This window comes from Berkeleyomyces rouxiae (assembly GCF_048999995.1).
Source record: "Berkeleyomyces rouxiae strain 22BRR77 chromosome Unknown BrBRR77_ptg000005l, whole genome shotgun sequence".
NCBI lineage: Eukaryota > Fungi > Ascomycota > Sordariomycetes > Microascales > Ceratocystidaceae > Berkeleyomyces > Berkeleyomyces rouxiae.
The window spans coordinates 107870-132782 of NW_027396495.1; the positions used below are offsets into that span (position 1 = coordinate 107870).

Here is a 24913-nt window from a genome sequence, read left to right on the forward strand (position 1 = left end):
TACCTACGCACCCAAGGACCCCAACAACCCGAGGCGTTGTGTGTGGCAGCAAATCTGCGCCTTGATCGCGCCGGTCTTTGAACCCTCGTCTCCCATTTCTTTCGTACGAGACGGTTCATCTGAAACCCTGAGCCGAACGTAGCATCTGGAGATATTGATAATTTGGTCTCATGAACACGGGTAAATTTCAAGTGACTCTACATGCTACATACGACATGTTAACTATATAACTAACTATAGCACGCCTGCCACATTTGTTTCGTCTTGGAGATTTACCGGATGTTTTACTTGGTACCATATCAACAACGATGACTTGACTTGATTATACATAACGTCTACATAAATCACTAAGATCAAACGACGCTGAATCAGTGACCAGATGGGTATTTGGCTCTCGCTCTCTGCTCGCCACACTACATATGCAGTTTGTTTGTTCAGAATGGCGCACCCTCCCCAAGCCCCGAAGAACCAGTGGTCCACACTCCGCTATGGGCAACAAGAAAACAAGTAAGAAAAAAAAGAAAGACAGAGGGAAAACAGAAAAGAAAGTGGTGGACGGTCTGACTCTTCAAAGGAACAGTCCCGAGTTGCGAAGGAGAGTCTACGAGGTGATGTGTGTGGCGGCGATGAGGGCTCGGCGGCCGCGGGGAGGACAATTTGATTTTATTCTTCTACGTCTACTTACTGTTATTTCGCAGCAATACGACGGCGCGAGGAGGACTTGACTATATTTATAGCGGGGAGGACGGCTACCGGCAACACTCTTTATAGACTCTCTTAGCACGTGTAATTTTCACATACGACCATAGCCTCCGGAAAATACGGGGTCCCGTCTGCTCCCCCTTAGTCAAGCCACAGAGCGCCGAACCAGTAGTATGGTGGGTGACCACATGCGAATCCTCGGTGTTGTATGTTTTTACCTTTTGGCCGTCGGAACCACTACCAGGGTTATAACCCTTATTAATTTGACAAATCAAATGTCTCGGCTAAACATCGTGAAAATAAAAATCACACCAATGAGTCCAAAATGATCATCAAGTCGTCATCGGCGTCACCACTGCCATTTCCAGCCATTCGTGAGCATATATTATCGTGACCAGCACCCCAAGTCTGGCCTTCAACATCGTTAATTGCTCTCTTATCTTCCCCTGATTAACAGAACACTCACCACTTGAAGCTTCTCCTGTGTTGACAAGCGCATTTTCTCTACTTGACATTCTTCATTGACAATTTACTTCTTGACTTCGACTGTGCACTTCCAAATCCGCACAGGCCTAGTCCCCAAGATATCTTTTCTTTTCACTCAGTCTTTCTGCGTCTTTATGCCATCTGAGCCTTTTGAAACTACCCAAAATTTGTCTCATACTGCTACCCTACCACAGCATCACCTCGTCCATCAAGATGGCCGTTGCCGGCCTACCTCCGACCCGCTCTCCTCTGCGTCCGACTCTGGCCTCGACTTCGGCTCAGGCTCCGAGTCTGATTCTGGGGCGGTCTTGCCGCTCAAGCACATCGATGAAGACCAAGACTACGATGAGCTGGAAGCAGTCTTCCAGGGATATCTCTGTGGTATAGAGAAGCGCTCATCAACTCAGCATACCAATGGAAACAACCACAATCTTGCTGGTCATGACCGGACACCTGGAGCTCGCATTGCGCAGTATGAGAAACTTGCCGTTTCTCAAATTCCCAAGGGAGCCAAAAGTACAAAGACCCGCGCTAAGGAGCCTGAAGTACTCGTCGATTCGGAGTCCGTAAAGTTGGAAGAGCTTCCAAATGGTATGTGATGTACAAGTTTATTCTCAACTTCCTTCCCATTTTCACCTACTGATCTGCGTGAGCTGTCATAGAAATCTTGACTCTCATAGTCTCGCATCTTGATGCTGACTCCCAGACCGCCATCGTTCTGGTCTCACGCCGTTTCAACGATCTCATGTCTGCCCAAGATGCGTGGCGTCTTGGCTTCTCGCGTTTCTTCCCAGGCCGAAACTCTCTTGTTCGTTCTTATAGATGGATCCGCAATACAGATGATTCCCGCTCTACAATTCCGCACTTTTCGCGCCTCACAGCCTTGGCTGCATGGCGTACAGAGTACATGCTACGCACGAGGCTTCTCCGCAATCTCATGCGTGGCCGGCCTGGCGGAGGCGCCCATTCACTAGAGTCCTCATCTCGGAGCAAGGGTTCGAACAAAAGAAGCAACGCAATTTTGACATTCAATACTAAGCTACCATGGCTGGTGACGAATCTTCATGCTGTCTTCGAAAACGGAAACAAGCCACCGAAATCCATTCATGGCGTCAGACGCTTTGGAGCGGCGTCTGTAGCAGATCCAAGCACTGGCAAAATTGGCAGATGGGGACTGGAAAACTTTGTGTCGCTACACACATCCAACATACTCCCCTCGATAGTTCCATATGGGCTAGGTGAAGATTACGCTGCGGCCCCCAATGTCATGGATGTCAGTGAGTCCTTTGGCCACATTGTTGGTGAAGGATACCCGAGAGGGCGCCCTTTTCATCGGTCACGAATGGACAGTGCTACTCGCCATCTTAAGACTCATATGGACGATTTAGATTTGAGCTTCCCTCTTGATCTCCCGCGGGTTCCCCACTCGACGCAAGGCATCAGTGCTGTATGGATAGCAAAGAAGCCTGATATTTTACCCGTTACCGAGTCTATGATTGGTATGATTACCGGCTCTACACTGGGAATTGTTACGGCATACTCCGTTGGTGGCAAATCTTTGACCACTGGTGTCCATTTCTCCTCTGGAGATATGACGGCTCGCTGGGCTGTATGCCCTGGTGTTGCTATTATTGCAATTAAGATTGATGATCATTACAGCGTCCAGCGCAAATCTGCCGGTCGTGTCTGGGCTGTAGTTCTCAACGCACTTGGCGAGGTCTACTACTTGAAGCACAGTCCTATTCCAAAGGCACAACATAACAAGAACCACAGGTTAGTTGGTGCCTGGCACTCAGGCCTGTCTGTGAAGTGGCACCTTGTGGAAAAAACCCGGCGTGTGCTTCGGTCAGACACCCTAGGTGCCTCTCTCAACGAGGTTGAAAAAACACCCCCTCCTAATCTCGATATGTCTGCTCCTGAAAAAGATCGCATATTAGCTGCTCGCACCATTGAGTCATTTCTAAGTTATCGCCCCTCTTACTTCCGTAAGCTATTTTCAAACTGGGATATGCAACGGCGTTTGGAGGTTGATTTTGCCAACGAGGATGGCAATAGACGCGGCGAGATCGTGTTGGTTATTGACTGTGGCCATGGTCTCGAAAAAGAGACACCTGTTCTGACGCGGTATATGCGAAGTTCTGCCTCTGTTGCCGGACTCTTCGCTCCCATTACCGCTGAAACCTTCCAATCAATGGGTATTCCGGATGCTGATTTATGGAGTAAATCAGAGTCTACTGTCAGTAAATTTGGGAGAATCACTACGTCCGCTATTGACATGTCCAACTACGCTACTACAACGTTTGTGGATGATGTCAATATTGCTGTTAATGCGGTTGCACCTGGGTATCCCGATGGCTTTACCCCTCAGTCCTTGCACGAGATTCCTGGCTACAGAGGTCGTTATGTAGCTGTTGGAACTGATATAGGCAAGGTGATTGTCTGGGACCTACGAGAGACGCAGATTAGTCCCATTTCCCCAGTTCGTGTGATCGAGACCGAGTCTCCCGGGATTACCTCTATTGCTTTGAACTCATTGTATCTGGTTCACGGTGGTAGTGATGGTTTGGCCCAGACATGGGATCCTTTGGGATCTACTTTGGAGCCCCTCAGGACGATCAACTCTAAAACCAATGGTCGAATACCACGTCATATACATGTAGCGGAATTCACGTCAGATATCGAGGAATACTCACATGTCGGTGCCATATATCTCGATCCCGACCCCACTGTCCTTCGAGGTGTCATTTCGTTTGGATCTATGGTACGCTTTTGGACATACTCATCTCCTAGAAAACTATCCAAGCACCGACGCCATCGTGCTGGCGGCGACCTTCACGGCCGCCCACTCACACGCAGAGGTCCCAGCATCATCAGCTACATAGCGGCGGAGAAAGCTGAGATTGGCCGCGAGGAGGAACGGCGTACCCGAGAAGAAGAATATTTACGCAAGCGGTTCGGCGTCGGTGCTTTCGGTGACTTTAGTGAAGAAGAGGCACTAAATTATGCGCAGATGATTTCACAGGATTCATTTGCCGACGAAGAACAGCGACGCATAATGGGTGCAAGTCTTGCTGAAAGTCCGGCTACAAACAGTCGTAGTGATACGGCCTCATCTGCTGATAACACATATGTCGCAGAGGGTGTAGCGGGCTCAAGTCAGCAGAATGGCAGTGCCGCGGAGCTACCGGTAACTCATGGTACTGATGATGTTGACGCAGAGTTTGAGGAGCAGATTCAGCGTGCACTTCGCCTATCTCTTTTTGAAGCATCTTCCGAGTCCCTGTCTGGCACACAGTCTAGCCTCAACTCGACGCCTGCCTCAATGCAGGTAGACACTGAGTGGCCAACTGAAAGCTCCCATCGCAGTTCCAACTACCACTCTCCCCTCAACCCTCCAGCGAAGAATTCTTACACGGCGCCAATTACATACAAGGTCAAGACGTCACACAAAAAGAGTAAAGGCAAGGAACAGGCTCTGCGGCAAGTGCAGTTCGCCTTAGATGTGGACGATGTTGACTACGCACTGAATCTGTCTCTGGCTAATGACAGTGACGGCACATATACGCCAATGAATCAGGAGGATATGGACTTGGAGCTGGCTTTGCGTTTAAGTATGCAAACTGACATGGCATCGGATAGCGGCCCTAGTAGTTATCATGTGGCGGATGACTGGCCGGACCTCACCGACGTGAAGTAACGACAAGAATCATGAAAGATAGTTGATTAAGGTTATTCAGTAGGGTTAGTTGGATGTTGAAGAAATTCTTGTGTACAGGCAGACAGTCAGTCAGTTATACAATCAGTTAGTTATACCGATGTAACTAGATCCTTTTTTTTTCGCTGCAGATAAAGAGTGTCATTATTCGTCATGTTTTCAATGTTTTTAACTACCCATTAAATAGCTTGGCGAATGCCAAGAGACAATGAGAGGCGAAGGCATATTGCATCAAATATATCTCCGTGCCGCTAGCTAGTCGAGCTGTGCCAGGATATTGCAGCATGGGCACGTCATGGCGTTTAGCAGTCTTGAGCAAGTAGTGAGGCGAGATTTGCCTCGATAACTGGTGAGCAGTGTGATTGTGCGAGGACGTAGTTAACTTTACACATGTGAATCACGTTCAAATATTGAGCTAGACAGATGGAACAAATAATATGTGGTGTTGTATATATCAGTGATATAGTATGTGCAATCAAAAAGAAATATCAGGAGAAGAACAGCTTCTCCAGCCCGTGATAACAGGGCCAACAAAGTGATAGAGATCGAGGTGCTGGTCGTAGACCAAGAACAAAGGAGAGAAAAAAGAAAAGGAGAAAAAAGGGCAAAGAAAAGAAAAGAAAAAAAAGCCGGTACCGCACCAAATGACGGCTTCGTGGTGGTGGCGGCGGTCCAGAACTCTCTAGTGGCTAGACCAGGAAAAAAAGCCGAAATTCCAGGACCCCAAAGCAAAAAAAAAAAAAAAGAAAAGACAAAACCCTGATCGCAAGATAAAACAACGCTTCCCAGACCGCTCCGTCCAAAAAAGAAACAGAGAAAACAAAGCGGAACAAGGCCCTTAAAATAGAACAACCCCAGCCATAAACACCGCCCCGAACAGCGCCTTGGCCAGCGGCGGGGGCAGCAACATGGAGCCTGCACTGCTGTCATTGCTGCTTTGCGAGCTGCTCGTTTCAGCACTGCCGTTGCTGGCGCTGTCGTCTGTCCGTGTCCGTGTGACCAGGGCTGACGTCGTTGCGCCGGGCGTAGCCATCGTCTTGACGATGGTGGTTGTAAGCGACGGGCCAAAGGGATACTGCAGCGTCACACTGTTTGCGGCGGCGCCCTTGGCCCCGATGGTGATGGTCTGGCCGCCTACTGTAATCGTGGTGTTGGTAGAGGCACTAGGACCGACAGTGTAGGTGGAGTTGAGCAGAATCAGCTGCGAGGAGCCGACCTGGGTTAAGGTAGCTCCGCCCACAATAGCATATTCCACGGCGCGCGTGTTGGCATTGGGGCCGCCCAGGGTCGATGTACCGTCGATGACCACTCCGTTTTTGCCAATGTATAGCACGTTGTCGTTCACCGTAGTCGTCTTCGTGGTGGCTAGATTGGTGTAAGTGATGGTTGTTTGACGAATCACCACCACTGAGTTGCCGTAGGCCGTGACAATCTGTCCGCCAGCGACAACAACTTCCGTCTGTTTCGGGACAGACGCGCTGTAGGGTAGCGTTTTCGATGCCTTTTCCAACTCGATGCCAGTCGGACCAATCACGACTTCCTGGCCCATGATGGTTTCCGTCGAGGCTGTTGGCCCAATAGTGTAGACATAGTCCCCAATGATGACAGTGCCCTTATCTACGCTCACATCAAGGCCGTTCATGACCGTCGAGGTGGTCACATTGGCCACTAGACCAGTGACTCCGGGTAGAATGCGTGACATGGTATCACCACCGTCGTGAATAATACGGGAAGGCTCAACCACAAACACGTCGTTGTCGTAAGTAATGGTGGATGTCTTGTCGGGACCAAGGTCCTCGTAGGTTTTTTCGTTGATAATCACGCGGTTGGGGCCGGCTGTTATGGCGAAACTGGTAGTCGAAGCGGTTTTCGCGGCATCTTGGGCATTGGTTTTGGTGCCCTGGTCTTCTTGCTTCGAGCCGGTGTAAAGCGAAAGGTGCCAGGTCGTGCTGACTTCTGTCGTCATGGGCTTCTCTTCAATGAGATGGGGCGTAGGCTTGATGGTTGTCGTAGCATCCCATTCGTCAGCAGGTTGCTGGTCGTCTGAAGCTGCGGTGATGGCGCTGACAGGCTCGGAGGTAGCAGCAGCAGCTCCCATGGCAACGTTGAAAATAGGATCGTCGGTCTCTGCCGCAGCTGGGAGATGGTCGTTCTCGGTCGAAGTCTTCTTCAGTCCGTAGTTGGGCTTGGTCATGGATCTAGCAAAGATGACAGACGGGTTGTGGTCGACAGCGTAAATTGTTGATGTGGTTTCGCTGCCCATGACGTTGAAAGCTGCCATGGCAGTGTCGATGCTGAAAATAAATCCGCCAGTTTTGAAAGAAATAGGCGTCGGTGTGAGCAGGAAGTTGCACCATGTTGGCCGTTCGGGGACTTTGTACGGGGCCGTGTATTGCTCGGGGGTTCCGGTAAAGGTGACGGTGTTATTGGGTTCCTTGTAGTAAGAGACTACTACGGCAGCCTGGCCATGAGGAAGCAGAGTGCAAGTGTCGCCATTGGGGTACGTATAAACCGAGGTGGGCTTGCCGTTGACAAGATCAAACTCGGTGGTAGTGGCTGCGTTGGTTACGGCATTTCCATATTGGTCTTTGCAAATGACTGTCGATACCGGTGCGGCCGTGATTACTGAGTCTGAAGCAGATGCTATTACGCCATTTCTCCCGTAGGCAGCTGTCCCTGTCGGTTGTGTTCGCGTGGAGTTCGCATAGGGTGCGTATATAGTCCTACAGTCCGGAGCAAATGTGCTTGCAGAATAGGCGGTTTGTCGTATTGACTGGGCCGAGCTGTAGTCGAACACATTGGTCCAGATGGGAACTTCGGTGGTGGTTTTAGAAGGCTCTTGTATTCCCAAAGGGTTGCCTAGCAATGGGAGAGCGGGGCGATTAAGAACATTAGAAGCAGTGGTTTGTGATGGTGCGGAGGTTTGTGATGGTGTTGATACATGGAGATTAGAGATATCAAGAGAAGAATAAGACGACACTTTTGGTTGTTGTAGAGGGCCTTGGGCGGGGGATCACGTTAGTAAAGCATAAAGACTAAACTCAAGAGTATGGATGGACTCACTGGTTGCAGAGATCTCGGCGAAGACTAGAAGAGCTAGGGCGCTGAAGGACCTCATGATGATCTAGCTATCTGTAGGTGTGTCTGCAAGCCGGAAGGCCATGCGCTCCCTTGAAAAGAGAAATGCCGTCGTAGATCGCAGTTGTCCGATGCAGACCTCATGAACAGCAAGAAAAGAAAAGAAAAACGAAGGATATGGAGCGAGAGACTGGGCCCTTTCTGACCCTTAATATGCAAGTGGTGGGAGGGGAGGAGAGGAGGAGATGGGCATAAAGAATGTAGATGGTGAGGTAGGAAAGGAAAGGAAGGGAAAGGAATGACAAGTATACAGTGAATGAATGAACAAGAATGAGAGCGAGTGTTGAGAAAGGAAGAAATCCAGCAGCAAGACTCAAAGCACGTGGAGGAGAAGAGATTGAGTGTGAGTCTGAGTGCGGTGAAAGTGAAAGATGGAAACGGCCGGGGTGAAGCCACGAGAAACAGGACGTACTTTCTCCCTCTATCTCTCTTTCTTTCAGTGTGCTTTGACACTAAATGAAGCGAAAACAGGAAAACCGCCCCCCTCCCCGCTCACAGACAACAAATTATGTGTATGGCCAAGTCAAATAACTAACCCGATCTCGATGCTGACCTGATCCTGGTGAGAAAACAGCAAGGGTCAGTCTTCAGGCTGGAGGAAACCAGCCAGGCACCTTCGAGAACAAGATACGACAACGGCAAGCGGGGGGACTGAGCCCGCTCTATCTTGGGAGCCCAAGCCAGGGGCTCCATGACAGACGCTGTCTGAGCAGTAGTATTGAGATGACAAGTGAATCCGCCTAAGTTTCTGTGTAGGGAAAGGAGAGAATACGGCGAAGATGAGACCAAGACCAGGTAAATCTCCAGGCCGTGGTGTGTTGCAGTTTCGAGGTGTTCGTGATTTCATCTGGTGAACATGACTGGCCGAGTGGCTAAAGCACGACAGTGTACGACTGTCGTTGTGTAGATGTGGATGTTACAAGTAATGTGTAAGTGCTTTGGCCCAGTCAAAGGCAGACAGACGGATGCTATGGCTTCAAGGTGGTACTAGCTCGGATCGTCTAGCAGCATAATCTATGAGAATTCGGCTGTAAGCTCCCCAGACTTTGCGTCTACTACAACTAGCTGGTGTGTGGTGTGGTGTGCACATATTAGAATCTTAGTAATAACTAAAGTCCGAGTAACTATCGATTGATTACGTGTTAATGTATAGAGGCTCAGGCACAACCAAGCAACAATAATTAGAGCGGGAGAGGGTTGCAAGATGAACAGACGTGCGCCTCATCAGGCATCGTATTTGTTGAGTTATGCCTCATACTGGATGACTGTCAAAAGACGAGTAACGGTGTTTGGTTCTACGAAGTGGTATTTCTACTATGTCCGTCCATGAAGAATGAATAGGTTTGTATATGTGTGTTGATATATGTGAAAACTAACTGGAACTGGCTACTGGTGGCTGTATATGCCAGTCCTCCAGGTCCTCCAAGTCTTGCATGTATGCACTCATGTCGATCCTGTGCACCTGGCCGGAACACGATCCGATCGAAAAAACAAAAATGAAAAAAGGCCAAAATAGAGGTCTAGAACAGGAAAATAAATTCAAGGAAACACGAAGCCGTCCGATCGGACGTATGATGCAAGCATACAATGAACAATGACAGAATCTTGGAGTCTGCGAAGAACAAGAACTTCTGTGGAAGCATGTCTTTGGACACTAAAGAATCCTCCACTAAACCCTTCGATGACGTGCCACGTCTGAAGTGTCTCACAAGGAGCGTGCGAGAGGAGCATGTGCCCTGGCCCCTTGCAGATATGTGGGTGAGAACCGCTAGGCACAAGTACTCGTACAAGAACAAGAATACATAGTCTCTGGCATACACTTGTACCTGGACCTCTCCCTGCATATGCATGCCGATTTGCCAAGCCCCATGCTTTAAGAAGTGATCCGAGGCCCTTTGGCCCAAAAACGTGAGTCGCGCAGCTCAAGTAACCATCAAGCTTTCTCGTCCAAAGTTTTTGGTTGGCGCCAGTACGAACAGGAGAATAGGGGATCACAAATATCGATTACTTAATGTCGTGGACCCGATCAGGTATTTTGCAGGCTGATTTACCTCGGGATTTCTTGAACAAGACGCCTTGGGAAGGCTGAATGTGACAGTGTAATTTGCTTATCCACGATGCTAAAGATCCTCACTTCAGTATAGTGGCGCTTGGCAAGCAAAATCTGGGTAAATAAGTGTTATGTGGGTGTCCTCAAACCCTCAGACTCGGCTAGAATCAGGTTGGCTCGCATAAAGTCGCGGGATTACTTGCGGACCAGCATCTAATAATAGCCAAATGTTGCTGTTACAAGTAACTAGTTTGTTAGTGCTAGTACTACGTGACTTTGTTAGGGTTGGGGCAAGGGTCTGATTATTAGAGACGCCCACACGCTACCACAGTTATAGAAGAGGACAGGGGTCACCGATTAACTAGGCCAGGGACGATGGCCACGGCTACAGTGCCATCTGAAGTTTGAAGTCTGAGCAAATGACTGTGTGGTTTAGAGTAGAAGACCGGCAACGCCAAAGATCCAGGGGAATGATCTGCAATATTATATACACCCGTGCTTCAACAAGTATGTAGACACTTTCAGGAACAACTTGGTCTGGAAATGACAGCGACAGGAGGCTTGGTGGTGTGGTTGGGGGCGGAGAGACCAAAAGGCCAAGAGTACGGCTGGTTTGGGACTGCATGGCGGGAGACTATGTGAGTGTATTTTTATAGAGGCTGAGCCAGAACGGAGGCTACGAGAGGGGCGCCACGAGCATGAATACTTGTACTGCACGCTTGATTGATAGTACACTGGTATGTACTGGTAAAGGTGATGGATGGATGGTGTCGTAGTGCAACATGGGACTTGGGGGGTGCTGTACACAAGCAAGTGTGTATCTGTACATGGTTATGTTTGTGTGCTTGTTGTGATGGGACGGACTCCTTGGGACGACTGCACAAATCTTAGGTTCTATTGCGCAGTAGGAATAGGTCTAGCGTATTCTCTAGAATAGTAACAGTGTCGTCGGACAAAAAAAAAGTTGCCTGATGTGGTTGAAGTTGGCTTGGCGAAAACAGGCGAAGTGTCTATCTGAGACGCAGAAGGATTAATATGGACATGGATTCTTCTTTAAGAACAGGCCAAGTTGTGGAATTTCGGTTGCTTGACCCGTCATGTACCTCAAGGCCTACGAGATGGGACAAGATTGGCAGAGGTGGTTGAAGAGGAGGACAAGATGTGTGGTGTGTGTGTACTGTAGAACTTGTTAGTGGCGAGAACGACGACAATATCGCCAGGACAGTCAAGATCAGAAAAGACAGACTCAACTAATTGCCTTTTTCCTTCTCTTTATCTGCTTCGTCTAAAGCCCATCTCGTGCCTAACGGACTCTTTGCCATTTGGTAACAGCCCCCCCCGGTTCTCCTCTGATTCTGCTACAGAACCCAGAAACAAGCACAGCACCGGTCCAGGCCTGTTCCCTATCTATAACACTGCTTTTCTTAACTGAAACGAGGAGAATTTGTAGCAAGGGACTGCTTGGTATTAGTGGGCTTAGGCTTACCTCTGCTTCTCCTCACGTCCCCTCTGTTCGGTGTCTCGTGCGTCTCCCCGGCTGTTAATGGGTCTCTGCTACTTCCAAAACCCTCGCTCTTTGCTCTATACCCAACTTACTACCTTTTCTCCCGCCTTTGATCTTTGATTCTTTTTTTCTTTCTGTACTTTCCTTTTTGCTCTTGTTTGTTTGTCATCTTCTCTTTTGCATCTCGACGGTCTTCATTCTTTCCAACGAGCCCATCGTCATCACATCCACCACTCACTCATTCAGATAGTCCCGGCCCACCTTCGACGACCAAACTCTCTTTTATCCGTCCTAGAGACGACTATCATACATCGTCCATTCCATACAGCAAATCACGGCCTTGCTAGATATGGTCGGATCTGTCTTGTGCTTTTGAACAAGCAACATTCGGCATCTTGCCACTCACTGCCTCAACTCACATTTCCTTTCGTACATCACCATCGACGACACCCGATCTTCTAATATCGAACCGGCTGCGTTTGCTGATTTCGACCCATCACTCCTTATACTCGCATATTTCTTTTCTGTATTCTCTACGCCTTGTATTCTTTCCGCATAATCCGTATTAGCATATTTCCTTTTCAAAATGAAGTCATCCCTCTCTATCATCATTGCCACCATGGCATCAACAGCCAGTGCCTCCAGCTCTTCTCAGATTGCTCCTCGCTCATTGACAGGAACTTCATGGTGAGTCCAAGGCCTTACCAGAGTCAGGACTGAAGACGATCTGCTAACACTCTACATTAGGCTTGGAATTGATGGCAATTGGTCGGCCACAGCATTCCGTGCTGCAGACCAAGATATCAACCTGTTCGTGAGCACAACTCTATCAGAACATTGGCTGATAGACAAAGGGGGCTGCCTCGCAGGTAAATCATGTCATTTCCTTCCACTGTGATATTTATGCTAACAGAAAAATTCAGACGACCCCCTGTGCAACAAGGACCGAGGAGGCGCCGTGGACATCACCACAACTTCAAAATGGAGCACACTGGGCGACTGGTCTATTGGTCTGTCTTATCTGGGAGTGGCTGCCAACGCTGCTTACGGTACCGGTGCTTTTGGCTTCACTGATGGTCTGACCAATGACAAATTGCAAATGGAAGATGCCCTTATTGGGGCCATTAATGTCACTGACTTTTATGTCGGCCTATTTGGTCTTGGTGTTATCCGTGGCAAGTTTGGTACTGAATCTATCGACTCTCCATTCTACGAGATGATTGAGGACCAGGGATGGTTTCCCAGCTACTCTTATGGATACACTGCTGGCGCCTACTACAAGAACACGCCCAGCTCTTTGACACTGGGTGGCTACGATGCCAGTAGACTGCCCGCCGAACCAAGCAACATTGACTTTACCCTTTCCAGAGATTCCATGATCCCGCGTGTCATTGTCCGTGGCATTCAGGTTTCAACAAACAGTAGCTCTACTCCCTCAAACTGGGATTCCAAGCCTCAAATCCTATCCAACTTCACAAACTCTTTCCAGGCTGTCGTTGACAGCTCTACCCCTTACCTCTGGCTACCTGAGCCCGTTGTAGATGACTTTGTTTCTGCGATGAATCTGACCTACAATCGGACTCTTGACGCATATGTCATCACAAACGACCAGATGGCTTCTCTTAAGCAGGACGACAGTTTTGAGTTCACCTTCAGTCTGTCCAGCTATGACAACACAAACAGCTTTGGCACTCCTTTGGAAGTTGAGGGTGTTGTCAACATTACTCTTTCGGGCGCTGCGTTTGCTCACGTCTTGCAGTACCCTTACAAAGATCAGACCATCTCCTTTGGGGATCCTGATGTACCTTACTTCCCTATCAAGAAGGCTACAGACAGCAACTTTATCCTGGGCCGCACATTTCTCCAAGAGGCTTACCTTTTGACTCGTTATGACAGCTCCAGCTTTCAGCTTCATCAGGCTGCTTTCCCTGCTGATCCTATCATCGATAGAAACATCCAAGCTATCACTCAGCCTATCAAGAGCGCCTACCCAGGTCCCAAAACGGAAGAATCATCCGAGGAGAAAGGCGGACTAAGCAAGGCAGCCCTGAGTGCTATTATTGCCGGCGGAGGCAGCGCTGTTGCTTTCATTGGAATGGGTATCTGGTGGCTCCTACAAAGACGCAAGAACCACAAGGCTCAAGTCCGTGAGATCGAAGCTGCTCGCTCTATGGCCTACGCCGACTACAAGCTGCCCAACACTCCCAACAGCACCTTCAGCAGCGTTGCTGGTCAGTCTGCAAATGGCACTGGCACTTACGGACAGTCGCAGATGATGGGAACTCCTATGCTCGGAGTGGCTGAGGTTCACTCTACTCCCGTCTTTGCCGAAGTTGGTGCTGAACAGGGCCACCAGGTCTTCGAGCTTCCCTGCAATCAGATTGCTGGCCCAGTTGAGCTTGACAGCGAGAGTCAGATTTTCACCCCCCGTGAGGGTGGGCTCGGAGAGTTTAGCGGCCGCAATGTTACACCTTACGAGGCGGCGCGTCGCAAGATTGACCTGCAACTTCAGGGCCCCGTTCCTCCTTACTCTCCTGGTGACTACCAGACTAGCTCTCTATCTAACGAAAAGGTTGCCATGCTACAGGTTGAGTACAACCCTGACTCTCCTGGATTTATCCCCCGCCCTTTCCCCTCTCCTCTTACTCCTGGCCTTAACAGTGACTGGGACGCCCAGTCCGATGCTCCTGTATCTTCCATGGCCTCTTCTCCTACCGGGAGCCGTTTTGCCCCATCCATTCGCAGATTCGCCGAAGGCACAATTTCTTCGGCTGGCACTCGGGATTCTATTTCTCACACTTCTATTTCTCGATCATCTTCTCTTCGTATCGTGCATACCTCGGACTCTGAGAGTGCTAGACACCACGGTGTTGAAACTTCCGCTTTCGCTAACTCTGACGCTGCACAGAGTGTTTCTCAGCCCGCGCCTGCTTTTTTTTCTCGCCCTGCTACCCTCTCAATACTGGCGAAGCGTGAGAGCAGTCGTCACATGTCGACGGGCACTCTGGGAAGCAACTTCACCGATACTGAAGACGAGATGTCGCAGGTATCTGAGCGCCTGGCTCTGTCTATTCGCGCCACTTCCCACAACCTCGGCGTTGTTGAGCGTCCCATGGACAGCTCCTATAGTCAGCGCAGCATCACAAGCCAGAGCAACTCACGGCGGATAGATGCGACTGACGATCTGGTACATGTTCCGCAGGTTGCTGAACAGCGCTACAGCTGGGAAGACCGCATTTAGACGCGAGAACAGTCTTAGTTGGAGTTGGTGGCTGTTTGCATGATTTTACGACACAGCACGGCTGTTTTCTTTTTGCATATTTTCCTTTGTTGATACATTCTGATACCTGTTTCTTGTTTTCTCTTTTACTTGTAACTACTACATACACTGATGGGAGGCACTGCGTGTAGTGCGGCGTTTACATAAATTAAAAATGAAATTGTAATTTTTACAATTTGTTGTTTGAAATTAGTGCAGTCTTGTGAAGTGGCTGTGCTTTGTGTGGTAGAAAACCGAAGGACTGTCTATATTCGTACATATTTGCTCATGTGGCGGGCTGTTTGTTGTGAGTCACCTGTTAATAATGAGAATAGGTATATAAATATCTGCTGTCAAAAATCAGATTACATCTGGTACATGATGATTCTCGCGTCTCAACACAGACAATACCTAGCTGTCCGTATGTAGCGAGTCGGGTTTATTCAAGGATTCGAGATACGTGCTATCAAACATCCTGAAACACACCAAAATTTGCCGATGAGTCAAAAAGACAAGATGAGAATGACACTTCCAGTAGCCCCTAACTTTCCGAAGCTTCATTCGCAACCTTGGATCATGCTATCTCTCGGACCCAGCTTCTTACCAATTTGCTTTGGCTTTCCTGTTTCTCAGTTTTGGGTAGACATAGGCTAGCATATTAAAGAGTCTACATGATGTTTCATCTTCCATAGCATAAATTCCGCGTGATGTAGAAAGAGAGTATCATGAATAACTAGTCAGCTGCATATCGCCGATACCACCCCACGTTACACAGAGCCCCGATACGGTGATATTTGGCAGCCCAGTACTCGGGTAGCGCAACAGTAACCAAGAGTGGGGTACTCCGTTTAAATGCATATCATCACCAGAAAAAATTCCAACCGCAACTCTGACGTCTCTCTAGGGTTCTCCCCGACATACATCGCAACCTCACACTCACAGAAATACAGTCATGGGAAAGTCTTCAAAGGACAAGAGAGACGCATACTACCGTCTGGCTAAGGAGCAAGGATGGCGTGCGCGCAGTGCATTCAAGTTGTTGCAGCTTGACGAGGGTGAGTCCCACTGGCCTGTCTTTACCCATGCACCCGAGCAAATGGAGGAGGCCAGAACCCGGCTGTCAATTGCGTGCTAGGGCTACTGACGCTGTGATTCATTGTAGAATTCGATTTATTCACGGGCGTGACTCGCGTGGTTGATCTGTGTGCGGCTCCGGGCAGCTGGTCGCAGGTGCTCTCGCGCGTGCTCATCAAGGGCGAGAAATTTGGTCGAGGAGCATGGTCCGACCCAGAGGCTGCCCTGAAGCAATCGCTTCTCTCTTTGAACGCAAATGGGTCTCGAGCTACAGCGGCCGGTTCATCTCGCTCCGCGGGGTCTTCGGATGGAGCCGTTGCTACATCTGCTACCAATAACAATGTTAAGATTGTCTCTATCGACCTACAGCCCATTAGTCCGCTCGATGGCATTGTCACCCTCAAGGCAGACATTACACACCCAGCTACCGTGCCTCTTCTTCTGCAGGCTCTGGACCCCACATACGATGCGTCCACGGCATCGTCTACAGCATCGCACCCTGTCGACCTTGTACTTTCAGACGGTGCGCCTGATGTGACTGGTTTGCACGATCTGGACATTTACGTGCAATCGCAGCTTTTATTCGCAGCTCTGAATCTGGCGCTGTGTGTTCTGAAGCCTGGGGGTGCGTTTGTGGCCAAGATCTTCCGCGGCAAGAATGTCGATGTGCTGTATGCTCAGCTCAAGGTCTTTTTCCGGCGCGTCGTGGTTGCGAAACCACGATCATCCCGTGCTAGTTCGGTCGAGGCCTTTATCGTGTGTCTGGGCTTCCAGATGCCCGCGGGCTTTACACCTAGCCTGGAGACACCCCTAGGCACGGGCGCAGCACTTGACGCAGCAGCGGCCAAAGCAGCATCAACGAGACAGGAGGGCGACGATGCGCCAATAAACGACGAGGCGACAGGCGGCGAAGCTATGGAAATCGAGACGGTGGAGTTTGGTCCGATAGACGACAAAGTGGTTTCGGCGAAGGCGGAGAACGAGGCGCACTGGATTGCGCCGTTCATCGCGTGTGGTGACCTGTCGTCTTGGGACTCCGACGCCTCCTACCGACTGCCGGAGGACTATGTTTCTCTAAATCCCGTGCAGCCGCCAACAGCACCACCATACAAGACGGCGCTGGAGAATAAGCGGCAGAAAGGACAGGCAGTTGCAAGCAGTGTACACTAAAGCATATGCTACACGCAGGAGTAAAAGTAAAAAAACAAAGAATGTGAATTCATGCAAAAGAAGCACCCAACAGCGTCACGAGTGCCAGAATGACCACCCGCACCAACATGACTCTCCACACGTAGAGCTAAACCACCAGTCCACCAGCTACGCCAGGCGAGCGGGCGGGACATGTCGTACTTGGGCTCTTTGTGGGGATTGGCCGAGATGGTTTCACTCCTGCAGCCCAGGCCTGCACTGTGCCAACGATGGTTGTGTCGCCAACCAAATTTGCATGACCACGTGCAGGCTGGGCATTGTGTTGGCGTAGTCATTCATGGGGAGCCGGGCCTTGCTCTTTCAAGGAACGAACCAGGAGAGCGCAGAACAGTCCACAACAGCCTCTTTGTACCAGTGCCGTGCCGTCCAGGGCCCTTGCTGATCAGCTAATGTTCTTTTTTGATCTTCGGTGGCAGGTTGGCGCCAGCGCGTATATATTTCACAAGCTGCTCGACGTAGGCGAAGGTTGAATTTCTCCTTTGTTTCCCCATTCCAAATATCGACATCTGCCAGCAGACTGTATCGCCATGGAAATATCTATGAACCACACCCACCTTCACACAGTCTCAAGCTCAACACTGCCCCAGGCACTGAAGCCTCTCCGCAGCAGTGGTTGCAAAGGTTGCCACCTCATTACGCGAGCAGAACGCGACCACGATCCGTTCATGTTTCTTCGTCCAGCGGTGCAAGCCGTGAAGGCGGTAAAGGTGCTGCTATCACAAGGTTGGTCTTCCCCCTGTCGAGATCCATTGTCTGTTTGATTGGATTGGGTCAAAGCTTTGTCTCGAGGTCTTATCACCCAGCTCTGCGCCAGTCCAGGGCTTGATTAGACGGCGTAACTAGGCGCCATAGCTCCCTCCTGAGCCTGAGGAGCCCTATTTTAGGTCGTCCCTGACTAGCACCAACCCTATAACCCTTTTCTAGGGTCGTGGCTGCGTCGTTGTTATGCGCCCTAACCCTGAAATCGCTTGTCTATTTTTTGCAGATGGCGTCATTGAACAATTGAGCTGTTCGATCACGCCTTCAGCAGCCACAGCAGTCTGGCAACTATGCCAACACGACGCCCGACTTTCCTTTCATTTTTTCATTCTTCTTCTGTATTCTTTATCCCAACATGCTAACAGCATCATTGAAAACTACAGATGACATGGCTGCCCAACTAGCTTCACCACTCCAGGTCTCTTCGGCGCCGTCGCCGTCGCCGTCAGCCTTGCTCCCTCCAGACCTCGCCTCATTCCCCGATGCCCAACCAGCCCTGCTGCACACTCTCAAGCACAGTTCGTCAGTTCTTGCTCTGGCCGTGAGCACAGAGCTCCAGTACGTTTTCGCCGGCACCCAGGACGGCGAGATTGTCGTCTGGTCTCTGGACACATTCCGCCAGATCTGCAAGGTTCAGGCCCACCGCCGCAGCGTGCTGTGCTTGTTTATGTCACCCGACAACAAGTATCTTATTTCTAGCGCTGGCGATGCCTTTGTAAATGTGTGGTGCCCACGCAAGCTCAAGCGCGTTGCCGAAATCTACAGCACGTACGACGTCGGTGATATTTTCAGCGTTGCCTACAGTCCTCAGCATGATACAGTGTACTTTGGCGCCCAGAATACGACCATCCAGTGGGTCAAGCTTAATGAGTCCGACGCAAGAGTTGGGCGTGATAGCGCTGCACATCCGGCCAGGAGGAATCACCGCTTCTTCGATAGTAAACCTGTAGGCGGAACCAGCACGCCTCGTCGCACAGAAGAGCGCTGGAACTCTATTCCGCCCGCCCAAAATATCCTCGAGGTTGACCGCCGATCTATTCGACAGTTTGCCCATTTTGGCTATGTCTACTGCATGCTCATGGCAAAGGGGCCAACAGTTCATGTGGACACCGATGAAGAAGTGCTCATTTCCGGCGGCGGAGACGGCACTATCAAACTTTGGCGCCAAAACGTTGTGCCCAAGGTTGGCGACTACGGCGATGATGGCCGCGGCATCGAAGAAATCATGACACTCGGCGAGGATGATGCTGAGTCGGTCATGAGCTTAGCTATTGATGAGTCGTTTTTGTATGCTGGCAAGCTTGACGGCCAAGTTGAACTGTGGGATTTGGATACTAAGCAGAGGCTCCGTGTGATGGAAGCCCACTCTTCAGATGTTATGTCACTACAGATGGGATGGGGCTGCTTGTGGAGTGCTGCAGCTAATGGATCGGTGGCTGTAAGTATTTTTAGTTCCTTTTTGTCTTTCATATTTCCCCTTATTGTTGACCATATGTGCTAACTCATTTTAGAAACACTCTACTGTCCACTACGGCCAGTACCACGACCAGCAGCCTCACATCGATGATGTTGCTCAAAAGTACCGCTGCATTACCCGATGGAACGCACATGGGGGCAAGATCCTGGCTTCTGCTGTCAGTACTTACAAGTCAGATCGTTTGTACATTGCAGGAGGCAACGACAACAAGGTTTCGGTATGGAGGGTTCGTGATTTCCCTACCGAGAAGGGCTCTCAAGACCCCGAGACCGATTTGAGCAAGGATGCCTTCTTTGATGCCTTGAGCGAGTTTGTTTCTTACCGTACTGTCTCATCAAGGCCCGAGTTCTCGGAGGACTGCCACAAGGGCGCCACATTCCTCGCTGGCCTGTTCAAGAAGATGGGCGCCAAGGTGAATCTGCTCAACACTCATGGACCGCACAATTCCGTAGTTCTGGCTACGTTGAGTGGCAAGAGAGAACCGGCTCAAGAACGCAAACGTATTCTTTTCTATGGCCACTACGACGTGGTAGCAGCTGACACTCGGCGTAACACGTCCGATTGGAACACTGATCCTTTTGAGATGAAGGGCGACAGTGGTTATCTATATGGCCGTGGTGTCAGTGATAACAAAGGTCCCATCATTGCTGCGCTCTTTGCCGTCGCCGATCTCATGCAGAAGAAGGCCCTTGAGAACGATATTGTGTTCCTCATTGAGGGAGAAGAGGAATCTGGATCCGCCGGTTTCCAGGATGCCGTCAAGCGTAACAAGCATCTAATTGGGCCTGTTGATTACATTCTTCTAGCCAATAGTTACTGGCTGGATGATGAGGTACCGTGCTTGACCTACGGTTTACGTGGTGTTTTGCACGCTACTGTATGTGTCGACTCGCCGTTTCCAAACCGACACTCCGGTGTTGATGGTTCGTACATGAACGATGAGCCGTTGTCAGATCTCACCTGTGTGCTTGCGCAGCTCAAGGGCCCTAAGAACAAAATTATGATTAAGGACTTTTACGACCGTATTGTGCCTGCTACGGCTGATGAAGAAGAGCGCTTTGCGGAAATTGTCGCCTTGCTTACCCGCAAAAATCAAAATAATAATGGCACTGCCAGCGATGGCCCAGAAGCCAGTTCGCCACAGCTCATCGAAGCAAATCTCAAGGCTCGCTGGCGGGAGCCCAACCTCACTATCCACCGTTACAAGGTGTCTGGTCCTGATGGCAGTTTGGTGAGTAGTCACGCAAGTGCCAACATTTCACTTCGTCTTGTTCCCGGCCAAGAGGTCGATGAGGTTATTGCATCGCTCGTCAGCTTCCTTGAAGAGAAATTCTCGGCTCTCGGGTCTCGCAACAGCTTCTCTGTTCAAATCGATAACCGCGCTGAGCCATGGCTTGGTGATCCCACCAGCTTACTGTTCCGCACACTAGAGCAGGCCGTAAAGGACGCCTGGACGCCTGTTTTTGAAGAGGAAGACTGCGCCAAAGTCGCAATTCACAAGGCTCTGGCTGTTGAGTCAGAAGGCAAAGCCCAGCCAGCTATGCCGCAAAACACCAAGCCTAAATGGCCGCTCTATATTCGTGAAGGCGGCTCGATCCCAGCCATCCGCTTCCTGGAGAAAGAGTTTGAGGCGCCTGCTGCTCATCTGCCCTGCGGCCAGGCCAGCGACTCCGCCCATCTCGACAACGAGAAGATGCGCATGTTGAATCTCGTGAAGGCGCGTGAGATTCTGGGCATTGTATTCAAGCAGCTGTAGACAGCGCAGGGTAGTATATACATACATGTCTGTTTCGGGGTTACGATGTCATGATTTCACGTTACGGCCCAGGCGGCCGCTTAGTACAGAAGCAAGATAGACCAAGATAAAGTTTTGTTTTCACTAGACTATACCAGTAACAAGAGTTCATATCAAAAGACTATTGTAGTAAGAATATCCGTTGATTATGTGGAAATATTCGACCGCCACATAACTACCTACCTCGTGATCTTTTATAGGCGCAGTCCCAGGCTGGAGGCTCCTTCCCAAAAAGGAAGATGTCGCTTTATCTTATCGGAACCTTTTGTGTCACTCAAGATTGCGCTGCGCTCAAGCACTTGACAATACAACAACTTAAAGCCTCCTCCTAGCAAAGTAAGAGATACCATCCGCCTGCTCAGCTGTCAAATCCAGCTGCCTCGACATGCGTTCTACCCTCCCAATCATGAAAGAAAAGATGAAATTCTGCGCAAAGCGCACTCTGCCCCTGGCAGGTCTTGTCCCGCGCATCATCATCCACGGCGGCGCAGGAAATATCACACCAACCAACATGACAGAAGAGACATACCGATCGCACCGTGCTGCTCTGCTAGATATTGTGAGTTTTTGGCCCCATTGATGAAGTCGCAATCTTTGCTATATACATTCGGACATCTCCCTGATAGCCACATCCCAGATATGCCGCGTCAACAAGTACATGACTACGCCTTGCAAGGCCCGTGGCGCTCTGCCCTCAGCATTACAGACTGCCGTGTTTGCCGTCTCGCTCCTCGAAGACAACCCGCTGTTCAACAGCGGTCGCGGCGCTGTGTTCACTCGCGACGGTACAAATGAGCTCGAAGCATCTGTCATGGTCTCGCGCGGCTTACACAAGCGCACCGTCGGCGTGCTAGGCGTGCAGCACGTGCGCAATCCTGTGAAACTGGCTGCTGCTATTCTCGAAAACGGGGATACTGACCTCGATCCTTCGCGGGACCAGAGCACAGGCACAAAAACCAGCTATGCGCTTAACTTGGATGTTCCATCGGCCCAGGGTCACACTATGTACTACGGTGCCACGGCAGAACGGCTGGCAGCCAGCTACGGGCTAGACATCGTGCTGCGCAGTTACTTCTTTACGCAAAAGCGATGGGATGAACACCAGCGCGGACTGCAGTGTGAGAAAGATAGAAACGGCTCTGCACACTGGAGCTCCAAAGAGTATATCCCCCAGGGAACATGCGGTGCCGTGGCCCTTGATGCGACTGGATTGGTGTGTGTAGCCACAAGCACCGGTGGCTTGACAAATAAGTTGACTGGACGGCTAGGCGATACACCGACTCCCGGTGCGGAATCCTGGGCTGAGGAGTGGGAAGATACGCCGCACTTGGCTGCACGTATATTAGGATTGGAGAACGTCACAGGGAACATTAATAGGCCGATACACACTGGTGTCTCCTTCTCTGATGCTTTGTTCGGACTTCTGGCAGACTGTCTGCCGACGCCGTTCATGTACACTCCTATCGCATCATCTGAATCTACGCAGACATCAACTAAGGTCGTGAGCATCTCCCGCGCTATGGGAGTTTCGGGCACTGGAAATGGCGACTCATTTCTGCGCACCGCTGCCGGCCACACTACTGGTGCGCTTGCGCGCTTTTGCCCTCTGCCAACACAAGCAGCCGTCAGTGCTGTTTCGGGACGTGGTGGTGCGCTGCAGCAGAGCGCTGGTGACCGGTTCGGCGGACAGGAGAAGGCGAGGCCGGTATGATTGGCATCGAGAGCAAAGTTGTTCGCCGCGGCGAGCAGGTCGTTTATTCACGTGGACAAATTGTGCAGGATCACAACTGCGGAGGCATGTTCCGCGCGTGGGTTAACGACGATGGGAAGGCTATAATGCGTATATTCAATGGCGAGCCGGAACTAGGTGATAGCGTACGCGCGATGGAAAGCCAGAGAGAAGAAGTTTGTCAGTTCTCTGGCGTGGAGGACGACAATCCGTGGATGAGAGTACGGGGATACCGCTCAAAGGATATGCAGTGACAAGACTAAACGCTGGCTCTAGTCTCTAACGAAACGCGGAGACGCCACTCATCAGCTAGATATACGAGAGACAAGCAGAACAAGGGAAACAAGCACAGTGGGAGCCTTCGGAAGGATCGACATTGGATATAACGTGGAGCACCTATTTTCATTTCATACAGCCAAACCTTTTTTGTCCATACAAATACAAATGGGAGAGATTCCTGCGAGTAGAGGAAGAATAGGTAGAATAAAACAAAACAGTAGCCGTTGAAAAAGGGGGAAACAGAGGACAACATAAAACAAAAGAGACTCTATATGTACAGGGCGTGATGTGCTAAAAGTGTCAACGCCAGTGCAGGTTCGCAAAAAAAGAAGAGAGAAAGCCAGAGAACAGAATACAAAAACAAAGAGTTGTACAGCGGCTAAAGCACCGGAGACTGGACCGCCATTGGTGTATAGGCGAGATATGCAGTCGAATCCGAGCAATAGGCCGAGAGAGAGGAGGTGGGGGGCGAGAGTTGGCAGAGCTTTAGTCTGGTTAAAGACGAGATAACGTGGGTAAAGAGGACGTATCAGAGGAGTTGTGAGTGCTGATTGCCACAAATATTACAGTGTGTGGTGGACATGGTGAGCCTGGGAATTAAGCCAGGGCCTTCTCGGGCATGGGAGGGGCCTGAATTTTTAGTTAGCTCATCATGTTTCTGCGGTCTATACACTGTTACTATCGTCAAGGTACTCACCTCTAGTTTAGTACCACCAGCAAAGTATTTGCCCATCATGATACCAACACCCTCAATAACACCTAGGAGTACAGCACAGCCAATGGCGCCATTGCGCATAGCCTTGTAACCACCACGAACGGCAAGAGAGCCACCGGTAAAGAAACCAGCGATAATAGCATTGTAGGGGTCTTCCTTCTTGCGGATGCCCTTGATGGCGCAATCGAAAGTCGAGAAGAGACCGCCCCAGACGCCAAAGTTACCGCCCAGAACCGGCGCGCGCATCTTGATTGCTGTGATCGCACCGAGGCGACGCTCGCCCACGGGCGAGTTGCGGAAACCTTTCACGCCGTGCCAGATGGTACCGCCAATGGCCTGTAGAAAGAATAAGTGAGTCAATATGAAAACAGCCATGGCAGAATCTAAGCGACACTTGTAGAGATCGTAATACATACACCCATGGCGAAGGCACCGCCAAAGTCGTTGAGGATAACCCAAGGGCAAGGTTCGCGGCCGTGATCCATGGTGAAGATAGTGATGTGATATGTGGAGTGTAGAAATCAGAAATTAGACAGCTGTAACAAGGCTGGCAAAGCAGGCGACCGACAGCAAAAGACAGCGAGAATTCGTGTGAGAAAAACGCAAAGACTCAAAATAAGTGAACAGACAGAAAGGAAGGTTCAAGCCGATAATCAATGACAGCAAAATAAAGGCAGACAAAGCAACTTTATCAAATAATAGCGTCGTGATGATGTCAAGTCAGACCAGAAAATTCGAACAAGGCGGCGATAGAATGAGCCCCACTTTTCTGGCCGGCTATATCACGTGTAGATAAGGGAGCTTAAGTGGGGTAGAATCGTGTGCAACCATAGAGAACAAGAATAGCAACTAACTAACTAACCATATCGACTAATACATATTAAACCGCCACACTAAATGAACAAGCGACTAGTTGGCAAAACAAGCCGCACGGAAAACACCAACATACAAATACCAGACCAATCGCGGCATGCTACTTCGTTATTTCAAACCATCTTGCCCCGGCGACATGACAAAAAGTA

The 24913-nt window shown here is 50.1% G+C and overlaps 7 protein-coding genes across 7 annotated transcripts; 5 read left to right on the forward strand and 2 right to left on the reverse strand.

Moving 5' to 3' along the window:
- Positions 1-1322: 1322 nt before the first annotated feature.
- BROUX77_005154 (uncharacterized protein) lies at positions 1323-4885 on the forward strand (the record flags this gene model as incomplete). The annotated part of the gene is made up of 2 exons (XM_073749996.1): positions 1323-1779; positions 1851-4885. The coding sequence occupies 2 exons, from the start codon at positions 1323-1325 to the stop codon at positions 4883-4885; spliced, it is 3492 nt and encodes a 1163-aa protein (XP_073604040.1).
- An 856-nt stretch (positions 4886-5741) lies between these two features.
- On the reverse strand, positions 5742-8021 carry BROUX77_005155 (uncharacterized protein; the record flags this gene model as incomplete). Its single annotated transcript, XM_073749997.1, has 2 exons — positions 5742-7903; positions 7967-8021. The coding sequence occupies 2 exons, from the start codon at positions 8019-8021 to the stop codon at positions 5742-5744; spliced, it is 2217 nt and encodes a 738-aa protein (XP_073604041.1).
- A 4160-nt stretch (positions 8022-12181) lies between these two features.
- BROUX77_005156 (uncharacterized protein) lies at positions 12182-14836 on the forward strand (the record flags this gene model as incomplete). The annotated part of the gene is made up of 3 exons (XM_073749998.1): positions 12182-12282; positions 12343-12464; positions 12519-14836. The coding sequence occupies 3 exons, from the start codon at positions 12182-12184 to the stop codon at positions 14834-14836; spliced, it is 2541 nt and encodes an 846-aa protein (XP_073604042.1).
- A 970-nt stretch (positions 14837-15806) lies between these two features.
- Positions 15807-17098, forward strand: BROUX77_005157 (uncharacterized protein; the record flags this gene model as incomplete). The annotated part of the gene is made up of 2 exons (XM_073750000.1): positions 15807-15909; positions 16017-17098. The coding sequence occupies 2 exons, from the start codon at positions 15807-15809 to the stop codon at positions 17096-17098; spliced, it is 1185 nt and encodes a 394-aa protein (XP_073604043.1).
- Positions 17099-17664: 566 nt separating this feature from the next.
- BROUX77_005158 (uncharacterized protein) lies at positions 17665-21129 on the forward strand (the record flags this gene model as incomplete). The annotated part of the gene is made up of 3 exons (XM_073750001.1): positions 17665-17860; positions 18280-19334; positions 19408-21129. The coding sequence occupies 3 exons, from the start codon at positions 17665-17667 to the stop codon at positions 21127-21129; spliced, it is 2973 nt and encodes a 990-aa protein (XP_073604044.1).
- A 424-nt stretch (positions 21130-21553) lies between these two features.
- Positions 21554-23151, forward strand: BROUX77_005159 (uncharacterized protein; the record flags this gene model as incomplete). Its single annotated transcript, XM_073750002.1, has 3 exons — positions 21554-21727; positions 21806-22873; positions 22948-23151. 3 exons carry the CDS (start codon positions 21554-21556, stop codon positions 23149-23151), a joined length of 1446 nt encoding a protein of 481 aa, XP_073604045.1.
- A 622-nt stretch (positions 23152-23773) lies between these two features.
- On the reverse strand, positions 23774-24376 carry BROUX77_005160 (uncharacterized protein; the record flags this gene model as incomplete). The annotated part of the gene is made up of 3 exons (XM_073750003.1): positions 23774-23806; positions 23874-24227; positions 24308-24376. 3 exons carry the CDS (start codon positions 24374-24376, stop codon positions 23774-23776), a joined length of 456 nt encoding a protein of 151 aa, XP_073604046.1.
- Positions 24377-24913: the final 537 nt, after the last annotated feature.